This window comes from Haemaphysalis longicornis, unplaced genomic scaffold (assembly GCF_048455015.1).
Source record: "Haemaphysalis longicornis isolate Haplotype H1 unplaced genomic scaffold, Haemaphysalis longicornis Haplotype H1 scaffold_14, whole genome shotgun sequence".
NCBI classification, from domain to species: Eukaryota; Metazoa; Arthropoda; class Arachnida; order Ixodida; family Ixodidae; genus Haemaphysalis; species Haemaphysalis longicornis.
In genome coordinates, this window is record NW_027526245.1 from 18,623,372 (window position 1) to 18,648,720 (window position 25,349).

The 25,349-nt window shown below is 50.7% G+C and overlaps 1 protein-coding gene and 1 long non-coding RNA gene across 3 annotated transcripts in view; one reads left to right on the plus strand and one right to left on the minus strand.

Annotated features, from left to right (window-relative positions):
• LOC144164991 (cytochrome P450 3A16-like) overlaps positions 1–25,349 on the minus strand; it is a 199,170-nt gene that overhangs the window by 156,534 nt on the left and 17,287 nt on the right. For both annotated transcript variants that reach the window (XM_077695174.1, XM_077695172.1), the window contains exons 2-3: positions 6,572–6,668; positions 2,827–2,879 (exon numbers count right to left, since the gene is read on the minus strand). In XM_077695174.1, the coding sequence (XP_077551300.1) occupies positions 2,827–2,879; positions 6,572–6,668 (150 nt within the window). The remainder of the gene's footprint in view (positions 1–2,826; positions 2,880–6,571; positions 6,669–25,349) is intronic.
• On the plus strand, positions 18,555–23,561 carry LOC144164990 (uncharacterized). Its single transcript, XR_013321295.1, has 3 exons — positions 18,555–18,890; positions 21,855–21,939; positions 23,452–23,561. It is a non-coding gene; the product is annotated as an uncharacterized LOC144164990 (long non-coding RNA).

Genomic DNA, 25,349 nt, shown 5'->3' on the forward strand with positions numbered 1-25,349 from the left:
ACCCCTACGCACGGAGTAACAACACGAGGGGAGGGGACACGGTGCATTCTTGGGCGATTAGGTGGCTTCAGAAGCGTTTGGACTAGGCTGAGCTAGCGGAATCTGTCCCGGCCAGTGTTCTTTGGGCAAAGATTGGCCGCACATGGTCGTGCTGCCTGGGGTTTTCAGGTTAATTTTTTTTTCTTTTAACACAAATTGACATATCTACCGCAGTTTTGGTTGCGGGTCACCCGGTAATGTATTTGGTTTCTAAACAGTTGAGGTTACAACAGACACGCTTAGTTGCAATATGTGTCCTCAGGACTCCAATAATTGGAGAAACACAGACAACCTTATAAACCCGAATGGATGCGGTATTTTTGTCCCAGAATGAGAAAGTAGGAGAGGCGCCAAAATCGCTCCTTTATTAGAACTGTAAGTTTATGCAGTTAAAAGCCTTCCGAAATTGCCCTTTCCAGCATATCAGAAAAATTTAATAGCCAATTTTATCCTTGCTGCATTATTTCTAGTTTGGCATTTCAGGCTACACCAAATGCTGGGTGTAGCCAGGGGGAGGGGGGTAGGGTTCCAAAATTTTCTGAATGCTGTATCCTCTTTCGCCCCTCTTCTCAGGTTTCTTTCCGACCGGAGCTGCAGGTACCTTGTAAAACCATCGTATATTGCCAGGGGTAATTACCGCATTAGTGCGCGCGAGCCGCGGGTGAGTTGTTGTCGAGAGAGTTGCTCTCGCTCTGAGGTAATTCCAAGGGTCATCGGGATTGCATGCAGGGTCACCGGGTCACCGGGAATTGTTCGGGGTTGTAGGTTTGGAACCCTCAAAGAAAAGCGCGAGCTCGTTGTCGCCAGTTGCTTAATCCCAAGGTTCAAGCTATCATGGATCCCCGACAGTTCTATGCGGGACAAGGCGACCAACAACATAAAGGCAGAGCTGGCTGCGGTGCCCGACCCATCCAGCGAAAAATTTCCCACCTCGTCCGCGCCCGAGGATCTCTTTTCCTTTGGGCTGAAAACCCTTCCAGCCCAGGCACAGGCTGAGCTGTCCGGTACCTGCTGGTACCAAATGTCTACCCGCTGTCGCAGATGAAGAACGTCTAGGGACTGAACCAACTTTCCGTCATCAGTACCCCCAAGCGCTTCCGTGGAACGACTCTTCAACATTACCAACGAAGTGTTGACGAAACGGGTTCGTCTGTCTGACTCCAACATCGAGATATGTCTTGGTGAATTCAAAAAGGGACTCTACTTAGTTGCGACTATGCATTTGGGCATTTTTTTCCAGTAATTGTTTTCGCATTTTTTCATTAATTCCACTTTTTTTATCTGTTCTGCCAGGTCTTGTGTCTTTGTTACGAACTTAACGTTTTTCTGCTTGAAGAACCAAGGAATCTGTTGTTGCTGTACCACGGCACGTATTTTCTTAATAAAATGGATTGTTGGGCGAGTTGGTTCATGGCTTCAAGAAAACTAAAAAGAGCGCAAAGGACGAGGACAAAGAAACACAGTAGACGGGACGCGCGCTCACTACCAACTAGTTTATTTCGAAAACCCTTCCCACATATAAATGTCAATGCATCAGGGGCACGCCTGCGCACAGAAGACCTAAAAAAGGCAAGGCACATGCGCGCTACCGATTACGGCACAAAAGGCGGAACTCACTCTCCCGCAAATACACCGATGTCTGGCTGACACAATTTGTGCCCCTTTTTTTAATATGGTATGCCTCCAAAAGTTCACGTGCCACCGTATCCCTGCTGCGGCCCAGTATCTTCAACTGATTAAACAGAGGCACGCATTTACATTCTGCGCAGTGCGCCGGAAGATTCGCACCGGAATCCTTTGTGAGGGACAGCTCATGTCCGCGGGCCCGGTCATTGACACATCGGCCGGTTTGTCCTATGTAGGACTTGCCGCAGTCCAGTGGCAACTCATATACTGCAGCCACTGCGCAATCCACATAACGCAGTGCGTGCTTTTTACCACAGGCAGCCCCTTTTCTGGCATCCCCAGGGATGCGCGCGCACAACTTTGCCAGCTTTCGCGGCGCTGAAAAAACAACGGGTACATTGTGCCTGTTCGCCACTTTGTGCGCCCAAATGGCAGCAGTGACAGGGCAAGCGCAAACCCTCAACTAAATTTTGTTAGACAGGCCACACCCCTATATGCACACTTATTATCAGGTCGCTCATGCGCACCTAATACACACCTTGGCAAACTGCAAAAGATGCTCACTCACATTTCTACAGACACAGGAATATAATGCTCGTGCGGGCCACGCAGTGAGGGGGCAAGTGCGCACTAGTCTTGTTTTTTATTGGAAGGTCGTGTGGTGAGCGTGTACCACTGCCGAAAGAGGCTAAGGTTCTGCTCAGGTGCAACGACCCAGGCGCGGAAAATTTCAGAGGCCTATCGCAAGGGAGGCGATTGTGTGAGTGACGCATCGGCGTCCCTTCGCAAACAAGAGCTTTTGTATCTTTGTATAAATGTGATTGAGCTACTTTTACAGTTTGCAATGGTTTGTATTAGGTGTGCATGAGTGACCTGATAATAAGTGTACTTATTATAAAAGTTACTTGTTACTTGTCCAATAAAAGTTACATGAGAATTTGCGCTCTTCTCGCCATTCCTGTATGTGCTGCATTTCTCGCGCAAGGCCCCTCCCTGTTTGATCTCGAAAGATGCCCCAGTTAGCCCAACATGTTCATCATTCTTCGCTGAGGTGAAGGATACCGAATTTTTTCGGTTTTTCCTATTCGCCTAATGGAACAAGATGCACTGCACTATTTTTTTACAGAAGTAAGCAACATGATGAAGAGGTTAGCACCTTACCCTACAATTGGTCCATGCTTGCGGTACAGTTCCTCCCATATTAAATGGACAGGCTGCGGAAAAAAACCAAAAATATCACAAAATGAGAATGACGCCTACATTATATGGCATCTCAACAAAAGCCTGCAAATGTCCTGTTAGGATTTGCAGTGCTGTGCAACATATTAGGACGTCGTAATTTCGATTTCCACTCTGTGCATTCAAATTTTCTACAAATTACAATGTTGATTACCGAAGCTGTGCTTATAGTAGACATAAATCCATGTCATCGCTAGCGTAGAAAAGAAGCACTAATGGCGACACCGTATGGCATACTGAAGGGCAAAGGAGCAGGGGGGGGGGGGGGGGTTACATTTAGTCTTACTGCCCGCTCTCGAAAAATAGATGTTAATAAATCGAAGACGTCGATCTATAGATTGTGGCCTGCTTTTCGCTTGCTGCCACACGCGAAAGCGTTTTCGGCAGTTAGGTGACATGCTGAACCACCGGATGAACAATCGAGGCGAGACCGGAACATGAAGCTCACTTACAACTTATATTTTCTAAGGAATGGCAATACATATAAAACACCGAGGTGAAGATTAGTAGAGCATCCATTCGTGGATACGTAGGAATCTATGAAAATGTCATCCTGCACCGTCAAGAAGTGGGGACCCAATGACCCAATGGCCATGCCTTGCTCCAGATTTGGATGTCAACAACATGGCGTTTCGCGCAAGCCCCAGTGGGGCAAACATGATTGGAATCGTCCGAGCGGTCCGCTTTCCAGGTTTAGCAGCGGCAGTGCCGCTTGTTTTGTCGCCCACCGGTGCGGGCGTTCCCATTTCTGCCGCCCTGCGCTGTCAACACACACAGGGCGTCCAACTGGTACGGGGAGTCAGTGCCCCGTCCGGACCGCGGGCGAGGGCCGCGCCCACAGAGGTAGCTGGCGAGCAGCGTTCGACTGGACGTCTCTCTGGCAACGTCGACGCGAAAGTTATTGCTGATATGCTCCACCTATTCCCCTTCATGTCGGCGAGTTGGTGGAACATATTTAAGAAACAATAGTAGCTCAAAATACAGGACGAAGGAACACCGTACAACTAACGGGTGCTGTGACAAACTAGCGTCCAAACTATAATTTTTTTGAAGAAACAACGGCTTTTATACACGGAGAAAAGGTTGCAGCTCAGTCGGAATATGAGGATGTTCTTGCATCAGTAGGGCTATCTCTTAGTCGACAAGTGGCACAGACGTGGAGCTAATGGGCGTGTCCTCGGCTCTAGCGTCATGAAAAGATTCCAGCACCTCCCATCTAGCTTGTCATGCAAGAAACGCAGTGTGATTAAAATTAGGTTGATGTGATGATTACGAAGTTTAACACGCAGGCGCTACACAAGCGTTGAGGCGTGCCATAGGGGAGGGCTCCGGATTAATTTTGACCACCAGGGGTCCTCAACGGTTAAGAATGAGATGGCATTTGCAGCACTTGCAAAGGTCCTTCAAACCTCTTGTAGCATTATTACTAACGCGAAGTGGAAAGACGCTTTAATAATTAAATGGCGAGGCTTGGCAAAGCAGGATTGACGCCTATTATGATCTCAAGCGTTTGCGATACGTTTCTTCAGAAATAGAAATAAGGCAATCGAGAACACAAAAAATACCTGTTCATAGGAGGAGTGCACATGTCGCTGTTTATTGGCACAGGGCATTCCACAACCTTGTTAAGGTTTCATAGAGGCATAACGTTAATGTGGTTTTCAGTAGACCGTGCAAAATGCCCAAGGTACGCCCGGTGCGGACCAAGGCGAAGCCAAGCCCAAGCCCTTGCTCTAAGAAACATGCAGTTCAGTACAAGGGATGTAGTATGCTAACTCGCACTTAGCTGCCAACGAGTCAAACTGGCCGTTGTTAAACTGAAAGGGTACAAGTACACAACTGGGCTGTTAATAATAATGCGGGAGGACATTTAGCGGACCATTGAAAGCGCTCAAAATTATATCCAAGTTTCTTGCACGCCCTAGTGACAAGGTGGAAGCTTTGGTTATACTTAGAGTGCGATTAAACGAGGACAACAGAAAGACCAGAAACATGAGCGCTTGTGTTTGTCGTCTTTCTGTTGTCGTTGTTGAATCGCGCTCCAACTTTTTTCTCTAACAGACCCGGCGCCGTGGCTTACTGGCTAAGGCGTTGCGCTGCTGAGCACGAGGTCGCGGGTTCGATTCCCGGCCGCGGCGGCCGCTTTTCTGATGGAAGCGAAAAGCAAAAACGCCCGTGCGTGCGAGATTTCGGCGCGCGATAAAGACCGCCAGTTGGTCAAACTTAATCCGGAGACCTCCACTACGGCGTGCCTCATCGCCTTCGCTGCGTCGGCGCGTTGAACCTTACAATCAGACTTTCTCTAACGGAAGGTGGAAGCTCTTATACAGAACAGCACAGAATGCAACCACGAATTCCAAATAGATGGTGAAGGGGAGTCAGGCGGGTGGAATATAAAGATAAAAAGATAGCGGTAGTTGAAGCCGGTCTACTTGCTGCCGTTGAAAAGATTATTCTAAAATCTGAATCGCACACTGGATGAGTGCTACCGGAGTGCTCACGTATTCACCCTCACGTGCTGATATCATGGGAAACGCTTCGCATATTTCACGGGACATTTTGCCTTTAGCGCGGAACAAAATCGTGGTTTTGTCAAACGCGACCTAACACTTGCACCTTGCACGGTCTGCCGCAAGATTTCCCACTGTGGTGACCTTTTGGCAGGCATATCTATGTTCACGCAGTCTTTCGTTGATACATCGGCCTGATTTTCCGGCGTAGAAACGACCGCAAGACAAAGGTATTTTATGTAAAACACCCTGCGCTCAAGTCACAAATTTGCGCATGTTCCGAACCTTGCATGTTGCCTTACACGCTCCCTTTTCGTTTCTTAACTGGAAAGTCTTACAAAGGCCACCGAGCTTTAACGGTGCAGTGAAAACAACGCGTACTTTATGCTTTCCCCCGACTTTTTTTATCCGCGGGAAAGCATAAATTACCCGTTGTTTTGTGGACGGGCTTCGACCACCGCTATATTTATATTTAACCCGTATGACTTCCCTTCCCCATCTATTTGGAATTCGTGGTTGCATTCTGTATTGATCTATATATATGTTTTCGTATTGTTCCGAATAAATCAGTTTTAGTGCGCCGTCTTCTTGTCAAGTAGACGTTTTTTTCGTGTCTGTCTCTGTGTTCACATCAAGCGCAACTTACCTTCAAAGGCTTGCATAAAAACCTGTGTTTCTTCAAATAAATTTTAACTGCAAGTTAGCGCCGGTTTGTTGTACGGTGTTTTTTCGTCCTGTATCTTGCACTATCGTTTCCTAAGTAAGCCGCGCACGTACCAGCTGTCGGAACGAACCCTATTCAACTAGGCCACATCTTTATTCGGAAGTATATTTGATTCCACGCTTACCCAATGCTCCCTGATGTGTTTGGTCAAGATGGACTATCTGAAGATGGCACGAGTAGTTTTCTGGCTTCTTTTCTGTGCCCTGTTTTGGGGTTTTTGTTGCCTCGTCATCTGTTCTGTTTATATATTGCATTTCCGGAGGAAGTAAAATCAGTTCCAAGTCTACGCTTTGTTCTTCCTGTCTTTCGTCCTTGCCTCGATTGCTTGCGCTGTGGTTCAGCATGCATCCCTACTTGCAAGAACTTTCGCGGTGCCATGCACGCACGACTGCCCCAGCTGGAGGCCACGACAAGGAGCGCGCGCAACGCTCACCGTGTAGTACATGCGAAGCGTGTTGCGGAGGAACTGTAGGAAGCCAGCATCTCGCACGCCTCGGGACGCCCAGTAACGCTTCCGACGCTCAGCGATCCTGAAATGTTGAAAAGGGAGAAAAATGGGGGAATTTTCTTTAGCCACCCCGCGACCAACATTCACCGACATACGGTGACAATGCCCTCGTACAGACATATACATTTTAGTTTTATTTTGTTTATGCGGGTTTTTATTACTACCAGGGCCGAAGCAATTTCTAAGAGGATCTAGGTATGCTAGATGCAAGCAAAGAAACAATGCAGCGAATGCAAAATAAATTTAAGTACCGCTTTGAGTACAAAGGAAATACCAGATAGCACAAAGATGCATAAAAAAGCAGCGTGGTTAAAAGGTCCCAATTGCGGTAATGATTTCAAACGATATCCATCATGGTGACGCATACGCACGCGTAAAAGTAAAACCAACAGAAGAGACAGGGTTGTTGCAGTGATGACACAACCGCAGGACATTACCGGAAGCAAAGCGACAAATTTCCGATGCGAAAGGGAGTAACCTCGCCAAAACTTTTCACAGCATGTCTGAAGGGGGTATTCAGAAATCTGGACGGGGAAAACACAGGGATAAGGATACACGGAGAACACTTGAATCATCTGAGGCTTGCAGATGACATTGTCTTGTTGAAGGAGACGGCGGAACTCCTTCAAAAAATGCTTGAGCAACTAAAATCAGAAATCACGGCAGTGGGGCTGAAAACAATCATGAATAAATGTAAAAAATGATGAATAAGCAAGCCGAGAACGCAACGTCCCCTTCGGCTTAGGAAACGGAACGCTAGAAGAAGTAAAAGACTATCACTACCTCGGACACACAGTTAGTGCCGACACCAACCACGAGAGAGAAGAGAGAGAGAGAGAGTAGACTTTATTGGGTTCCAGCATGCGGGATTCCCTCCGGCCGCGCAGGGCGCGGGGTTCACCCTATCTCACGTTACACTAGAAGTCCTAGTGTCACGCGGGCCTAGACCTTAAGGCCTTCGTGCCCCGGCGCCGCTCGGGTTACTGAGGGTGTCCCCCTTTCGCCTTTGCAGCGCCAGTGCGGCCTCGAGCTGCCGGACGGCCCTTCGCTGGTCTTCTGGGTCCGTAGACCCCACACGCTGTTCTACTTGCGGCGGTAATACCGGACCGTCCGCGCTGTCTGCGTCACATCCCCAGAGTATGTGAGCCAGGGTGGCTCTCGCGCTCGCGCACACACTGCACATTTCACTCACGTAGAGTTCGGGGCACACGTGTCGCGCTAGCGATGGGGTCAGCACAGTCTCGGTTTGGAGCTGGCGCAACCTCACCGCCTCCCACCGAGTAAGATCCCTGTGCGGAGGCGGGAAGCCACGCCGTTGCTCCCTGTACCACGCGAGGATGTCGCCGTAATCAAGCAGATGCTCCTCGCCTTCTTCGGTCGCCGTCGCGTCTTCGGAGGCGGGCGCGGCCGCGGTCCGGCACGTGGCGAGACCACGGGCCGCGGCATCCGCCTCCTCGTTGCGGTTCGGAGATCCTGGTATCACGTCCCTACCCATGTGGGCCGGGAACCATTTTAGTGTCAGCCTCGACTTGGACTCGTCGCTTGCCAGCGCCCTAGCAGCCGCCCCGCACACGGCTCCGCGCGAGAAGCTACGGATGGCCGTCTTGCTGTCACTGAGTATTGTCCGCACGCCCGGGGAGCGCGCCGCCAAGGCTATCGCCATCTCCTCGGCCTGGCTCGCGCTCCGCGTACGCACGCTGCATGACGTGACGATCTTGCCCGTCGTTGCGGCGACCGCCGCCGCCACGTAGGCGTCCTTGTTCCTGACTTTGGCCACGTCCACGTAGACGGCGCCCTCGTCGTTCTGATGTTGCAGCAGCAGCGCCCTGGCTCGCGCCGCTCGTCGTCCCTCGCTTTCGCCGGGACCCATGTTCTTTGGCAGCGGATACACCACCAGTCTCCGCATGGTTGACTCCGTGAGTGGAGACGTTTCGTGGTCTTGTTCCTCGGGGGAGGACAGGCCCACTCGTTCCAGCAGCCGCCTGCCGACCGCGGTGCGGCCCAGGCGCGTCAATTGAGCAGTACGTTGGGCTTCGCCGATCTCCGAGAGCGTGTTGTGCGCTCCCAGAGATAGCAAGGCCGTCGTCTTGGTGCCATTGAGCAGGCCCATGGCACCCGCATACGCCTTGCGGATGGCCGCATCGATTCGCTTCCTCTCCGCTTCCGTCCACTTGTGAAATGCCCCCGCGTATGCTGCGTGGCTAACTGCAAATGCCTGCAGCAGTCGCAGGAGGCTCGCTTCTCGGATTCCTCGGGACCTCGACGTGACCCTCTTGACGAGTCTCGTCGCTATCCCGATCTTCGTTACTATGTGGTTGGCTGCCGTCCCGTTCGTGCGGTGGGCGTCCACGTACATGCCCAGTACTCGGAGGCTCTGGACGTGCGGGACCGGCGTGCCGTCGCTGGCTCGGACGACTATGTTGCATGCCGCTTCTTCCGCGGCCCGCTTTCTCCATCTTCCCGGTGGTGGGAGCACCAATAACTGGGACTTCTGTGGCGAGCACTTCAGCCCCGTGTCTCTCAGCGTGGTCTCCACGGCGTCGATCGCTGCCTGCAGTCCGGCCTCGATGTCGCCGTCGCTGCCGCCCGTCGCCCATATCGTGACGTCGTCGGCATAGATGCAGTACCGGATCTTCGGCCCAAGTGCGTCAAGGCTCTTGGCGACGTCGATCATCACGATGTTGAATAGAAGCGGGGATATCACGGACCCTTGCGGGGTTCCGACGCTTCCTAGCTCCCTCTCTTCGAGTCGTTCGCCTCCCACCTCTAGCCTCGCCGTGCGACGAGTGAGGAAGGATCTTACGTAGTCGTACGTGCGCTTGCCCATGTTGAGCTTCGCCACGCAGGCAAGGATGGCCGAGTGCTCCACCTTATCGAAGGCGCTCTGCAGATCCAGGCAGAGAATGGCCCGGTTGTCTTTCTGCGGAACGCCTCCGGCTGGTTCTAGTACCTCGCGTTGCAGCAGCAACATCGCGTCTTGCGTCCCCAGGCGAGACCGGAATCCCAGCATGGAGTCGTTGTAGTGACCGTTCTCCTCCAAGTACCGCTGCCACCGGTTGTTGAGGACGTGCTCCAACACCTTGCCCACGCAGGACGTGAGCGAGATGGGGCGCAGGCCCTCTATTCCCGGCGGCTTGTTGGGCTTGGGCAGTAGTATAGTCTTGGCCGTCTTCCACTGCTTGGGAAGGCTTCCGCTCGTCCAGCAGGCGTTGAAGTACTTCGTCAGGGCCGAGACTGCAGCGTCGCTGATGTTACGTAGAGCCTTGTTTGTCACTTTGTCCGGTCCCGCGGCTGAGCGACAGTTCAGGGCGTTCGTTGCCTGGCGCACCTCCCACTCCTCGATCTCGCGGTCGAGCAGTGGGTTGGGCGCGCCGTCGTATTCCGGATGCTCCACGTGGTTTGTGGCCGGGAGGTACTTGTCGTTTAGCCGCTTATGCATCTCCGCCTCGCCTAGCTGGTTGGCCGCGGCGTGGAGGATCTGCGACATGCGGTGTCGTTGATGTTCCTTACTCTTGGTCTCGTCCATGAGGTGGCGCAGGAGGGCCCACGTGCCTCCCCTATGGAGTTGGCCGTCCGCTTCGCTACACATGGCATACCATTGCTGGGCACATAGTTGGCGGCTGTAGCGCTCGATTTCCTTCCCGAGTGCCGCGACGCGTTTGCGCAGCGTTCGGTTGTGCCTTTGTCTTTTCCATCTTCGTTGTAGCGATCTCCTCGCCTCCACGAGATGGGCGAGGCGCGGGTCCACCCGATCGGCTTCCTCCGGTACCTCGACTTCGGTCGTGGCGTCCTTGGCGGCGGAGACAAGGCTCGCCGACCATCTCTCCACGTCGTCCACCTCGCCCAGATCGGCTTCCCTGAACTTGTGCCAATCGGTGAGGAGCTGACGTCGTTTGGTCGTTCCGTCGACCACGCGAGCGTGGGCGAGCGGTATCGTGACTTCGACGATGTGGTGGTCGCTTCCGAGATTCCAGCCCGTGTTCTTCCATCGAGCAGTCCCGCCTCGCGGCAGGTGCACGAACGAAAGATCGGGCGTGGTGTCTCTGGCTGTCGACGTTCCGATTCGAGTTGGTTGTGCCGGGTCGGTGAGCAGCTCGAAGCTCGCTTCTTCGGCGTCTTCCAGTAATCTCCTTCCCTTCACCGTTGTGCGGGTGTACCCCAGTTCCTCGTGCGGTGCGTTGAAGTCCCCGCAGACGACCGCCGCGGCCCCAGAGCCGTGGGCGGCGTCGCGGATCTTGTGCAACAGGGTCTTGAATCTTTGGTTTCCGTGCTGTGGGTTGCTATATACATTCGCTATGTACACCGTGGTCGAAGCCTTGTTCTTGCCTCTTCCCTTCTTGCCCGCAATGATGATTTCCGTCACGTTGGCTTCGATGGCGGAGTCTTTGTAGTTTAGGATTTCGTCCTTGCCTACGCTCGTGATGCCTTTCCTCACAAACGTGCACACGCCCTGCGCGGCGCCTTTCCCACAGGTGCGGGCGCTCGGCGGGCGGGCGTACGCTCGGTAACCCGGTAGCGAGGTGATCTTGGGGTCTTCAGCGTGTGTTTCCTGGATCGCTATCACGTCGGGAAGCTCCTTCTGATCAAGCGACCGCAGGTGCTGTTGAAGTACTGCCTTGCGGCACCGGTAGCCGTTAGCGTTCCAGTGCCACACCACTATCCGATCTCCTTGGGGCCGTCTATCCATGTTTGGGTAGGGTTTCCATCTGAATTTGGGCTCCTTGACCAATCATGTTGAATTGGGTCACTATGAAGTTCTTGAGGTCCTCGATGGATTGCTTCACCTCGGCGAATTCTTTCTTTACCTCAGCAAATCCTCTCTCGACTTTGATCTCCAGGGCGCCCACCCGTGCGGTGAGGGAGCCAATCTCCCTGTCGTGTATCACCAGGCGCGCGTTCATCTGCCTGATTCTCGTTTCGTAGTCGAACCCGCCGCTAGATGGCGGCGCCGGGTTGGTGATGTCCTCTTCTTGCTGGAAGCTTTCGTCCTCGCTGTCGTTGAGGGGAGCCGGGGCCCGCTTCTGAAGCTTGGGTGGTGTTGGTTTAAACGTCGGCGTTCGCGGCGGCGACGGCATTTTCGGTGATGCCGGTGGCGATGATGTTGCCGTTGGTAGTGTGATCTTCTCGACCGGTGGCTTGGCGCCCAGCGCCGTAAAGCTGGCCGGCTTCGGTGCCGATCCTAGCGTCCACGTGGGAGTCGCCTTCTGCCGTTCTTGTGCAGCCAGGAGCTTGTCGATAGTCTCCTGCTGTTTCTTGATAGTTTCCTGAAGTACTTGGATAGTGTTCTCCAATTGCTTCATCCTTTCTCCTTGCGGGGAAGCTTGCTTGGCCGCTGGCATGGCCGGTCTGCCGTTCGTTTCGCGCGCCCCGCCCGCCCGCGTGCCGCCGCTAGGGGCGCCCCCGACATTCCCGCCAGGGGCGTCACCGTTGCCGCCGCGCGCGGTCGCCACGGTCGCCCACGACCTTGAGCTGCGTGACGTACTTCTCTTCCGTTCACTGCTCTTCCCTCTCTCCTTGCTCTTTCCCCGGCTTGCGCTGCGGCTCTTGTGACGTGTTGTTTGTGCGCCAAGTTCGGGGAACTCCTCTTCTTCGGGAAACCGGACTTTGATCGCCTGGCCGGCAGATTTTGCCGCCTTTTCGGCCGCCATCTTGTGCTCTTGCTCGCGCTGGCGGACTAGGAATGGAGTCTTGAACCTATTCTTACAGTTACCGGTGCCCGAAGCGTGCGGGCCTCCACACAACTTGCAGCGCGGTCTGCACTCCTTCTCGTGGTTTGGACCCGGGTTGGATCTTCCACATGCGAAGCACACTTTCGCGTTAGGGTTAGGGCAGACATCCTTTCGGTGGCCGACTTTGCCGCACGTGCGACACACTTCTTTATGTTGCCTGTACAGTCTGCACCGTACTATCATGCCCCCGAATATAACGTGCGAGGGGACTTTGTTACCCTCGAACAGGATAATTACCGATTTGGAATTTCCTATTCTCTGCGCTGCCAGTGCCGTTGGGTTGCGTTCGTTCACCACAGCGTTGTGGATCACCTCCGCAGAGTGTGCCTGCGAGATGTAGTCAACCACTCCTTTGGCCGTGTTCTCCGGCGCCACGCGGTACGCAAAGATCTCGAAGTTGCGTCCGCCTATTGCGATCTCCCGCACGCGGTCGTACAGCCCAGCGCGTTCTTCGCTGGCCGTGCCGACCACGAAAATGTTCTGCACTACGTTCGGACACACGATGTCCGCAAGAAAGGCGTTCGACTCCATCCTAGCCGCGACGGCCATAGCCCGAAGTAGCTCGAGCGGATCGGTCTTCCCTACCAGCAAGCCGCCACGTGGCCGCACAACCACTTTGTGCTCTCCGATAGGCATGTTGGGCATGCGAGCCGCTTTCGAAAAGGCGACGTTCAATTTCTGGGCAAACTGCGCTCTCGTAGGTTGAGACGACGAAGAACGCTTACCGGTTTGCTTAGCCTGCTGCGAAGGCGCTTGCAAAATCTTCTTAGTCGACCGGCCGCGCCGAGTGGCGACGACCCAACCGTTGTGGCTCTCCGACGACGATTCCTCGCCGAGCGGCGTTCCACTCATAGTTATAACCGTGCGGCCGGAACCGCGGTCCAAAAGTCCATCACAATCCACCGCTGGAGTAGTATCCATGTCCGGTAGAGGCTCCGATGACGACATCTCTTCGCGGATGAAGTCCGAAACAGTCGCCGATGCGGCCGAGGCCGCTCCCGTACCACGCCGGCCCGTTAGGCTTAGTGCGGTCGCCACCTCGGTTTTCGGAACTGTGGGCGTACAATGCCCAAAAGTCCACCGATTTTCAAAATTCTTTCAGCAGGTCGTAGCGGAGATCAAACTGAATCTTTACACACGTTTCCGGTCAAGATGGGGCAAGTAGAACCGCAGATCTTCTTCATCCCGTGTGGAGCCGATGCGAAGCACGTCCGATCGCCTCTGACGCTCGCAGCGCCCCCACCACGAGAGAGAAATCCGGCGCAGAATACGTATGGGTTGGGAAGAACTCGGCAAGCGCTCCCAAATAACGAAAAGTAAGCTACCTCTGTCACTCAAGAGAAAAATGTACAACCAGTGCGTACTTCCCGTGATGACATACGGAGCTGAAACTTGGCGCCTTACTAAACAACTAGAAGGCAAACTCGACTAGATGATATCATAGTGCAGGTAAAGAAAAACGAATGGACTTCGGCTGGCCACATAGTGAGCCGAACCGACAACCGATGGACTATTAGGTTGACAGAGCGGATACCAAGAGATGGGCCTAGGAGAAGGGGTGAAATAGGGCTCCTACGCTGCCCAGGGGGTGCTGCGAAACCGGCTTCCGAGCAGTACTTACGGGTAGTACAAAGCTGCGGGGGTCCCATAGAATCCCGTGTTGACAGAGGCAAATTGAGCTCGATACTCCAGATTGTTTTGTGACATGGTCTCCAGCCCATCCCGGACGCGTCCGAGTCCTCCCGGCGATCAGCTTGACATTAGGGAATAAAGATTTGCAGCGCTGTTTACAGCGTCGACGGAAGTGCTGGGACGGTGACGGCACTCTACCATTCGCAAGTTCACCGATTGATGGTCGTGTGAAGGAAAATTTGAAGTGAAATCTTGTTGTTTAAACTAGTACACTTCTTGACAATGACTCTTCAAAAACTGCCGATCAAACAAGAAGAGTTACGGAATCAGCGATGATCAAGCGTAAAAGCCAGCGAGTCTCGCGGACCGCAGGCTCTTCCGCTGCGGTGAGCCGTGCTTCTGCGAATCTGCACACTTATGCGTGCACTTTCATTAAACACTGCTGGTTTGCGTCGTCGTTGCGAATAGGCGGTGCAGAACTCGCTCGAAATTTTTTGCGTGGCTCAGTGACAAAATTCAGCGAGCGTCGGAAGCGTGAAGTATGTTTTGTGATCCCCAAAGTAGTGGCCGTAAAACGAAGTGGTCGGGCGAACGGAGGAGCCATTTTGTTTTCTTATTCGCTCTCACTTTATTTATTTTTGCTCTTGCATCGTATATTTCCACTTCGCACTTAATAAGCTAGAATAGGCGTCAGGAACGTTTAGAGGTGTCGGACCGAGTTACATAAAGCCGACACGGCGAAGGGCTGGACGGCAAATCGAGTGGAGGGTGAGGAGGCTTTGAAGGCGAATTCAGCGAATTGCCAATAATATCTGACAATAATCTGGCGAAGTGCAATGTAACTGGAAGCAATTAATTCTCTGTTCTTGTCTCGCCGTGTAGCCCCATTTGAGGAAAAAACTGGCGTGTCGGCGTTCAGAATGTTAGCGACGACCCCTGCACTAGAAAATAATCAGCACAATCAGTGACGATCGTATGTAAATATTTGGGCCGCGCACCGTGTATGCGGCTCTGTTATGTAACTTTAAAAGTACATATCTAAGCAGGCAACGGACTTGCGATTCGGTGCTTGATTGGCGTCCTTTAATTGCGCTCAATTTGCTTATTTGACGGTATTGCCTTACCTACTCGCTAGTATACGTGTACCCTGCCATTCGCAAACCGTGTGGCGTAAAACTGTAAGCAAGAATCATTTAGTTTGCGCAAATACAAAACCAAATTTCCACGCGATTTCAAGGCGATGCCAGGCCAGCAGCGTCACCTGCAATCGGCTGTGCTTCTCGCGCCCGCTTGTTCCCGCTTAAGCAACCTTTTGCAGTCACCTCAGGCTGAGCAGCGTTGTGTTTATGCTACCTGTGAGCGTTCCTTTGTCGACCGCATGCAAGAAGAAAGAAAGGTAATTATCGTCAGGAAGTCACACCACCCGACTTGGCAATACTGTCCCACGCCGCGACGATCACGACAGCTCGCCTCAAAAGAAAGCCGATAAAACGGCTTGTTGTAGCGGATATCATTTTGTTTAGGCTCTGCCACCACTTTAACGGCTATTTCCCTAAGTTTGCGGTCATACACATGGAGGGCGGCGAGGGTCAGCTGCTTTTGTACTAGCTAGGCGCGTTGGACACTAGGGGGCGCTGCATGTCGCCAAACTCCAGCGCAGGAGCCTTAAGTTCAGTGGCCAGCAGTGCATCCGAACGGCGCAAAACAGAAGGGCTTGGAAGTCAGTGTGAAAGGCTTTCGTCCTGCAGTGGACCTAAGTAGGCTGATGGTGATGATGAGCCTCCAACAAAAGCTTTCAATGTACTTACGCCCGCGATACCGGTGACACAGGAGGCTCAGGCGAGCCTATGTGAACTCCGTCCTCAGCAACGAGTTTTCTTTTGTTTAGGTGCGGAGCACCTCAGAACATCGCAATGTCCGTCCGCGTCCTTGCACATAGCATTACAACCGCAAAAAATCACCCAGGCCCCGGCAGGATTCAACCTGTGCCTGGTAGACCGGACAGAGCTAGAGTTAGTCGTCTTAATCACTGGGCTACGACCGTGAGTTACTACTCGGTAATTAAATGGCCTACTCCCTCGCCTGTAACGGTGCGGAGTACCTTAGGACCTCCAGAGGTCCCTCCGCGTCCATCTGTGCGCATACCACCATCAAGCGAAAATTAGTGCGGAAACTACCTAAAACTGCTAAAACAGTGCAAGCACACTCCAAAACACTTGAAAACAGGCACAAACATTACCTAGCAACAAGACAACGCGCGAAAACACCGGTGTAGTCAGGTTGTGATCAAGTTGTAATACACAAGGACTGCATCGAACTACGCTAGATGACGGTACGCGGAAACACGAAATGTCGCCGTGGCGCACGAGGGAGCGTCACGTGACAATCGTGAAGCCTAGTCATAAAAAATAATAAGGAAAAATTACGCCCCCCTCCCCTCGCGGGAACCCTGGTGTGATGCGACGCTGAAGGGTGTTCCATTGTGCGTTTCCGTTGGATCGATTATCGAATTGCGTGATTAATCGTCGGGTAATGCGAGAGAGAGAGACAGAGAGAGAGCAAGCGTAGCTCGTACGACCGTCGACTGAGAGACCGGCCGGAGCGCGGCACTCCGCTTATATGCGCAGCGCGCCCGACCCTTATGAAAATGAACTTTTCCTTTCTGTTTACTTTGTGTCTCCTGCATGTTGACTGTGTGGCCTTTCTTTTGACTTTTCCTTTGTGTTACCTCTAGGACATAAGCAGGCTGTGTACTTTTTATAGACTGCCGGATAAACAGCCATGATGTTTTACCTTTATATGTACTATGGTAAAGACGAAGTTTAAATTTTTATACGAAGATTTTATTTCGGATGAGAAGTATGAAACTTTAAAACTCACTTGCTTTCTTCTCTTTCTGAGTTCCGCAGTGCTATTGCCCATGTGTGTACTCAAGGCAAAATGAAGTCAAAAGACTTTGGCCTGTTTCCCCTGTGTTGCCTCTAGGACAAAGGGTGGAAGATAGAACTTGAATTTGCTGTCTTAATTCTTTTTCTGTGTGCCGTAATGCTGTTTCTTATGTATGTACTGAAGGCAAAATGAAGTCAAAAGACTGGCTTGTGTCTTTTGTGTTGCCTCTAGGACATTGGGTGGAAGTATAACTATTTGTTGCCTTACATTCTTTTTCTGAAGAGCCGTAAACTAAACAATCGTGCTGTGCTTCCTTAAGTAAACATAAAGTCGAGCATGTAAGCCTTAATTATACTCGAAAGGTTAAGTTTTTTGGCTTGGCTAGAGATGGTAAGAAACAATGCCGATGGTTTGTGGAAATTCTGCAGCACTGTATACATTATTTCGTGCTAGTGAGGTCTGATAAATTCGCAGAATTAATATTACGAACTGCTACGTTTGTATGAAACAGTGGCGTAAGAAGGATACATATTGAACGAGGCTGTTCGAAGTGCCTCGTCCCTCCCATTACGAAAAAAAAGTGGGAGGGAGAAGAATATACAGACCAGAAAAAGTAAAAAGAACACAAAAAGCCGAATAGAAAACGAAGCAATGAAAACAAAAACAACCTAAAAAGTGGCTTCCGATTGTCCTAGTCGGTGTTTTCCTTCAGGGTCGTTCTAAAATGGCTCATCCTTGCAACTAAATGCTGAAGCGGTGTACTGTTTATTGGGGTAGAGCTTGCGGTAGAAATATATTGCGACAGAAAAAAAAGGGACACAGCCAGACGAGAGCAACAAGAGCAACAACAATGTCAAAATATAACCTAAGGCAGAAAAACTTCAATTAAAACATGGTTTAAAAAAAAAAAAAGATCACTTAGCAGGTTACGAACCGCTGTCCTTTCGGTTAGTAGACGAGTACTTAACCTCCAAGCCACCAAAACAGAGCGGGACGGGCTGTTAAACGTAGGTATAAATATTTGAGCTTACATAGTTTTGCTAAGGCTCCCTTTGAGTAAATTGTTTGCCTGCGTGGATTTGACAAACGGTGATTTTGCGTGCGTGCGTGCGTGCGTGCGTGCGTGCGTGCGTGCGTGTGTGTGTGTGTGTGTGTGTGTGTGTGTGTGTGTGTGTGTGTGTGTGCGCGCGAGCGTGTGTGTGTGTGTGTGTGTGGGTGGGTGTGTGTGTGTGCGCGTGTGTATGCGTATGCGTGTGCGCGTGTGTTTGCGTATATCTGCGGGGAATAATTTTTTTATCCGGCCGTTCTGTGTGTGAAAAGCCCACAAACAGTGAATGCTTGGACGCTGAACAAAACACAAAACAGTCAATCTAGATGTAGATGACGATGATAGTAACTTTGTTTGTTAATCCATTTTTATTTGCTTTTGAGTAGCAACAACTTACGACAACAAAAGACGTTGCCCGCATCAAGAAAATATACTGCCATTATATATATGTTTGCAATTATCAACTTTAACAAAATTCTATAATGGCGTTTGCCTAGTTTGCTTCAGGGATGATCATGAAGTAACCAAGTAATTGCTAAAACTCTATGACTGCTAGATAGCTAACTGTAGTAATAAGTCTAGTCTAGGCTAGCATATATGCAGTCATTGTTATAGGTGCGCAAGAAAAGTCGTGGCTGGTTCGTTGTGCGTGGTTTTGGTGGTTTGTTTTCGATTTGCTGGTGTTACGTGAATTAGTACGTGCTCCTCCTGCCGTAATATTACGTGTTAGTGCTCTTGTGCCACCTGAAACATCGTGAGTGCTGGCAAAGCGCCTGTGTCGTCGCCGTACTGCGCTGCTGTAGCAAACGCACATCGAGGTCGCCATTTGACAAGTCGCCATTTGACATTTGACCTGACAAGTTGTGCGTGCCTACGTGAATCAAGAGTCTCTACTGCAAGTTCCAGTCTGTCGACGCGACGTGTGAAAAATGCTGCGTGTTCTGCCGTAAGTGATTGTTTATCGTGGTGCATGTTAAAATTTTCTTACGCGTTGCCGCAGCTCCGTTTTGTTAAACGTGTTGAGTATTTTCCTTGGTGTTCGGCTCGCCGCGCTTCTTTTATTGTAACAAAAGCTTGATGTGGGCGAGTTGGTACATACTGCTAAAAATTAATCGGCGCTAAAACAGGGACGAGAGGAACACGTAACTCACAACACGGTGCCGAACTTCCAACTAGAATTTATTGAAAAAGATGCTGCCTATATACACAAAACTAAAAACCTAAAAACGAGAAGCAATTGTCACGTCTAAATGCATCACGTGTTTAAAAAAGCCACTTCTTTATCAGTCAGCGATAAGGACGGAGTACTCACGCAGTTATCCCCTGCTTGTCTAATAATCCCTGTCCCTGTAATAATGCCTGTCCCTGTTTTAGCGCCGATTAATTTTTAGCTTTTATTGTAAATTAGCGGCTGCGTCGGCGCGGTCACATGAATGGGCTTCCAGGAGCGGCGGCCAGTATTAAAGTGCAACAAGGTCGAGAACTGGGCTAGTTGGTATACATTCATGATTTACCAGCGTAAATTAAACGGGACGAGAGAGGAGTACACAACACGAGCGCTCGTGTTGTGTACTCCTCTCTCGTCCTGTTTAATTTGCGCTGGTAAATCATGAGGCGGCCAGTATGCTGTGTGAGTGATCGACCCCCTTGCCATTGCCGGCAACGAAAATGTTATGCTGACGGCCCAGCGGCCGCCGCTTGGCTTGGGTGGATTCGACCGCTAAAGCTTGTTGCATGAAAAAAAAAAAAAAGAAAAAGAAAACTGCGTTAATGGTTGTAAAACAAAACGCCCACTCCCTGATTTTTTTTTTTTAGGAGGCAGTTGACCCACAGTATATTTTTTACAGGACGTAGGCGGCTTAGCATTGTTCTAACGGGTAGTTTTAGTTTACGGGTAAAGAAATGCAAGGAGGCTGCATTACATTTGTAGTTATAATACGTAAGAGTTGCATATACGTTGAATTTTCAACATTAGGCATTGCTAGCAACTTTATAAGTAGTACCGCATGCACAAGGTCTTTAGGCAGTGAACATTTGACCAGATAATTGCTTAGACGTCGCAGCTTGAAAACATGCTGTTCCAGCCTGCATTGCTGGTGCAGTCACAGGGCAGCTTTCACTGTTTAAATGCAAGAAATTTTTCCACCTTCCTAAGCTCATCCAGCATCGTCATGATCAGACAGAAATTCTTGTGTGGTGTGACGTTATTTGTAGCTGGCTTGCATAAATTGTGTTTACCGTAACATGTTGAGCATGGGTTGAACGTGTTGATTCTTAAAAATATGCATGTGATGGGGATACAATCACGGTGCGAAAAAGATTAAACAGGGCATGGGCTTGCCACCGTGCTCCTTCGCCATCCCGTTTTTTCGTTTTGTCAGCATTTCAACTTGCCTACCCCTTGGTGGTATTGGCACGCTGAGAAGTTCACCATGTGCCTCAGAGAATTTTAATGGCTCCATGAAGACAAAATACAAGTTTGTGTTATTTGAAAGATTTCGTGTGTTATGGTGCCCCCAGCACTTGTCCAAATGCAAACAATGCTTTATTCACTGAGAAATTAATTAATTGAAGTTAAAATTTTGGTTTTCCCGCTAAATCGTGCATTTTAAGGGTCTGCAATGACATCACAGTAACCGACTGCTCTGCAGCCGATTGGGAAGCCTTCTTTACCGTTAGTCAACCTAGATGGTGCCACCATAACCGCGGCAAGCCGCTTTCTGCTTTTGGTTTGTTTTTACCGTATTTAAACCTGGCTTGTTTTTGTTCAGCGAGAAAATAATCGTTTCGAGAAACAGTGCTCGCTCCACAAGTATGGAAGCCGTAACCTTGTTTCGCACCCTCTGGACCAGAGAATATGCTTGCACAGTGGAAATCCGTGGCCTGCGCTACATGCAGCGCCGCCAGTGGACGCCCGTGGAAGCTAGGTGTTGCATTGTGGTATACCACGAGGATGAGAGTGTTTTGACCATAAGCTTGCTGCTTCTGGTTACCAATAAGCGGGGCAGTGGTTCCCCGCAGCGACAGCGGTACGCTGCGAGCCTGGAGCGCAGGAGTGTGTTTGTGCAGCGGTGGTAGCGGCCTGGCGTTCTGCGCAGCCAATGTCGCGACATCGTGTGCTCGCGCGCTGTTGTTACACGTGCCGTTCCGATGCGATACAAATAATTTGCATGTAAGGCAAAGTCACGCTTATCTGAATAAAACGAGCATTTGCACGAAGGAGTAGCCAACTTTATTCCATGATATAAACTAAAAAAAAAAGAGGAGAGCCGACGAAGTACTGATGCACTGCACCACACGCAAACGTGCCTGCAAAGGCGTCCTTCCTGTTTTAATTTACATCCTGGAATAAAGTTTGGTGTTCCTGCGTACAGAAGTTTCTTTTATTCTGATGAGCATGACTGTGCATTACATGAACACTACTGTGCCACATCGGAAGGGCACGCGTAACAAGAGCGAGCGCTTACTATGTCGCGAAATCGGCTGCGTGCATAGCCGGGCTACAACTGTCGGGCTCGCTCCAGGCCTAACGGTTGGAGGCTCGCTCCTGGCTACAAGCGCTCCAGGCTCGCAGCGCCCTGCTGTCGCTGCGGGGAACCACAGTCCCGCGCATCGCCAACCAGGAGCAGTAAGCCTACGGTCAACACGCTCTCATCCTCGCAGTATACAATGTAACACCTAGCTTCCACGGGCGTCCATGGACGGCGCTGCATGTATTGGCGGCCACGCGCTCGCAGTGTCACGTTTCAATCAGTGAGCACTCTACTTATTTTTTACCTTGAAAGAACTGAAGGTGCCTTTTTTGTACCTACAAAAGAGAAATTCTGTCATGTCCTGTCAGAGAGAGTATTTCACGGCATTATACCTCATATTTATGGCTTGTTTACTACTTGAACTTCCATTTTTACAGGGCCAGGTGTTTGACATGGAGGATGTACGTTGTGAGCTACCAGAAGAATTGGCTGCCTCCTGTTTCTATCTATCCTGCACGACCTGTAAGTGGAGTTCATTACGGCTTGTGCTCCGCAGTGAACATAAAAAAACACAAACCTCGAAGGAGTCAGCAAAGGGACGTGCATGGATGAGCGTTGGCGAATTGAATGCCGCAGGGTTTCTTTTGCACTCATTCATTTAGATCGAGAACATTTTCAATAAAAAACAGGAAAAGCTAGGATAGGGATCGCAAAGCAACACCTTTTCCATATCAAACAAGTCTGCTGGTGCAGCATACAAAGGAAAACGGGGAAAAAGACGGTTCCCTTAAAAAAGGATAAGATTGCAGGGTGTGGCCAGGTGCTTGTAACAAAACATTTTGTAAACAAATCAAATGGCGTGGTTGGGGGCAATATTATGATTTTTATAGTAGGAAAAACCTGCATTATTTCCGAACAGTATGAATGCTCTGTGTGCAAACATATGCAAAAACGCTTGTGTGTTTTTAGCATTTGAGTGCACGTTAGAGTAGTCAGCTCAAGTTACTGCGGTAGCTTTCCTCATTGCTGGTAAGCATAAACCCTGAAATTAAATTTGCTGTATTCGATCGCTTTAACCCTTTCACTGTCACTGATGTCCAGGTTTGTCTTCGAATTTATCCTCCACGGTGTCACTGACATACCGGTGCGTTTTCTGTTGTGCGTTGAAAAATTTGTGCCATGGTGCAAAGTTGGCGCACCTGCACTGTTTGTGCTATCTGTCAAATCTTTCTAGTAGCTTGTATTTTCACAAAGTACAGAGCGACCGCGCCCAGCTTTCGCTGCTTGGGGGTCACTCCGTGCACTGTACATCTGTTGGGATGAGTGACCACGTGGCACGCGGGCAATAATGGGTGCAAGTGTGCTATCCACCACGGTTTTCTAGGGTTGTTTTTTATTTCTGTTACCGTGTCTGCTACCCATCGACACAAGGAAATATAAAATGTGAGGAGCCAACCTAGAGGTTGGTCTGTTCATGGTGATGTACATTTTGCTTTTTGTAAGCAAGCACAGACAAACTAGACAATGCAAGTGCTGTCTCGTAAACGAAATGCACAATAAAACTGCTGCCTTTATAGGTTCCAAAGAACGCGTAGACACAAGCAACTACTCATGATGACGACTGATCAATGCCTGTCTTAGCATGTTCATGCAATTTTATGTTGCCTTCCCTGCCCCCCCCCCATATTGCTTTGTTCCCACAGTGCTGCTGCAATAATCTCATCTCAAATGTTCTTGCGAGGCTGTATAAATGCCCGTCATGAGGAGGCCGTGAATCTAAACAGTACTTATTTCAGGGTTGTGTTGCCTATGTAACAGTATGTCATATTTGATGTTCGTAAGCTCATTAGTTAATTTATGTGGTCTAAATTTTGTGGCTAATTTTGCAACCTAGAAGTTGTACCTTCTCTTTCAGAATACTTGGTTTAATTTTGTATGGAAACACTCCTTTATATTTATAAGCATAACCAGCAAATGTTTGAGACGTGTTTGTTTAAACCCCTTCATATGCGATCAATGCGTTTGTCATTTCAGGTTCAAGTGTGGCAGTGGCCATCCCGTCCTGTGAGGGGTAAAGATGAGGAGACACCTGGTGTGGCAGGCGGCAGCAGCACGTATGGATCCAACCTGAATAAAATAGTCAGGTTTGCAAGAGTCATGTGATTCATGTGATTTTTGTCAGCTTGCTCTTACAGAAACTGCAGCATGAAATGGTGACTGTGGAGCTGGCTGACATTTTCCACATGCAGCTGGCTGTTGGGCGCTGTTATTTGACAGCATGCAAAGGGCACTCAAAAGGTGGAAGCTTGTGGGATACGTAGAGGACGGAAACATAAAGGATTCTTAGAGGACGCAGAAAGTCGCTGGCGAAATTTCAATACAGGGGACACACAAGGGACGAATGCGGTCTGTTACCTTCAAGACATATAGGGGACACACAAAGGCCGTATGGTGTCTGTGTTGCCTTTGGGAGATAGACTGGACGCATGGAGGACGGAAACACACGGGACACTTGGAGGACGCAGAAAGTCGGTGGCGAAATTCCAACACAGAGGAAACACACGGGACGCACGCAGTCTGTTTCCTTCGGGACGCAGACTGTCTTTTGACTGGACATAGAAATTTTCATAAGGGGAAGGAGAGGAGTCCGCGGAGAGAGAGGGCGCTGCGCATGCGCACAGCGCGCTTGCGCCGCGCGCAGCGCCGCCCACCGGCGGAGTGAGAGTGCGCTGCGCCACGCGCCCGCAGATGTTGGGCGAGAGTGTTCGCTATTGGAGAGAGGAGAGGGGGTGAACGGAGTGAGACGCAGCTGTGCGGACGCGGACGACGACGATGACGAACGCAGGACAGGGCAGCCGGCAAGAGATACTCCTCTCAGCGTCGCATCTAAAAACTGATGGGAGCTCCACTCTCACGTGACAGGCAAGCGGTAGTTCTTTGCGCCTCATGTGGCCCTTCGCCGACGCTGCGTACGTGCGTCTATCCGTTTGGTTGCCGGGCCGTCCGCGTATTCGAGTTTCGGCGACGAGTCGTTGTGCGCAGCTCTGCCTGCAACGCGAAACGCCCAGTGGGCTGATCGTGCGGGCAAAGCGGTCGGACGGGACAGGCAGAAAACATCTTCGTTTATTGAGCTTTCGGACCCGTCGAAGTTCACGCCGCAGTGGGAGAGTTGTGTGCCGCCGCCGCGTCCAGAAGTGGAGATTACCTTTTTAACTTTGCCGCTCAGGCAAAGTTGAAAAGGTCAGGCATTCTAGGTAATCAACCGTTTATTGCCAAGGCGCAGTCAGTCCACAATTCAGCAAGGTCCCTCCCAGGCGTAATCTAGCATTCGTTTTTTTTTTTCATATACGCATCGCACCGATCGAGCGGTCCAGCCGGTGTACTGCTTGCGACGCGAGGTGGTCACACCCAACATAAGGGTTCTGAACCCTTTGTTTTCCAATGCACTGAAGTAGATAACAACATACCACCACGCCGGAGCACCGAAAAGGCGAACGTATGCAAAAGCGCGCGCGAGCGAAACCAAAACTAGTCTCACCACCTCCCAGTCGACATGACACTCGTTACGTGCGATAACTCAGCAGAATGCCAAACGCAAACGTCACAGCACACCTGGCAAACACCGCGCAGCCGTAGGCCGCTCCGTGCTTGTGAATGTTTACGGCGGCGCGTTCGAGCGATCCAACGTCAGAAGTGAAATTCGGCGTGCAACTCGTTAGGGTGCTTCGTAAGAATCATAGAATTTCTTAGTATACTAGACAGGAAACTGCGCCTCGTAAGCCATGTCTTCGTGGGGGTTCATGGGAAGACATCCTTTTAAATGCAGAGCATTTCTTTAACTCACATGTAGCGTCCGCCGTCCGTCCGCAACAGCTCAGCGCGCAGGTGCGCCCTCTCCCCCACTCCTCCTCTCCTGCATCACGCTACCCTCC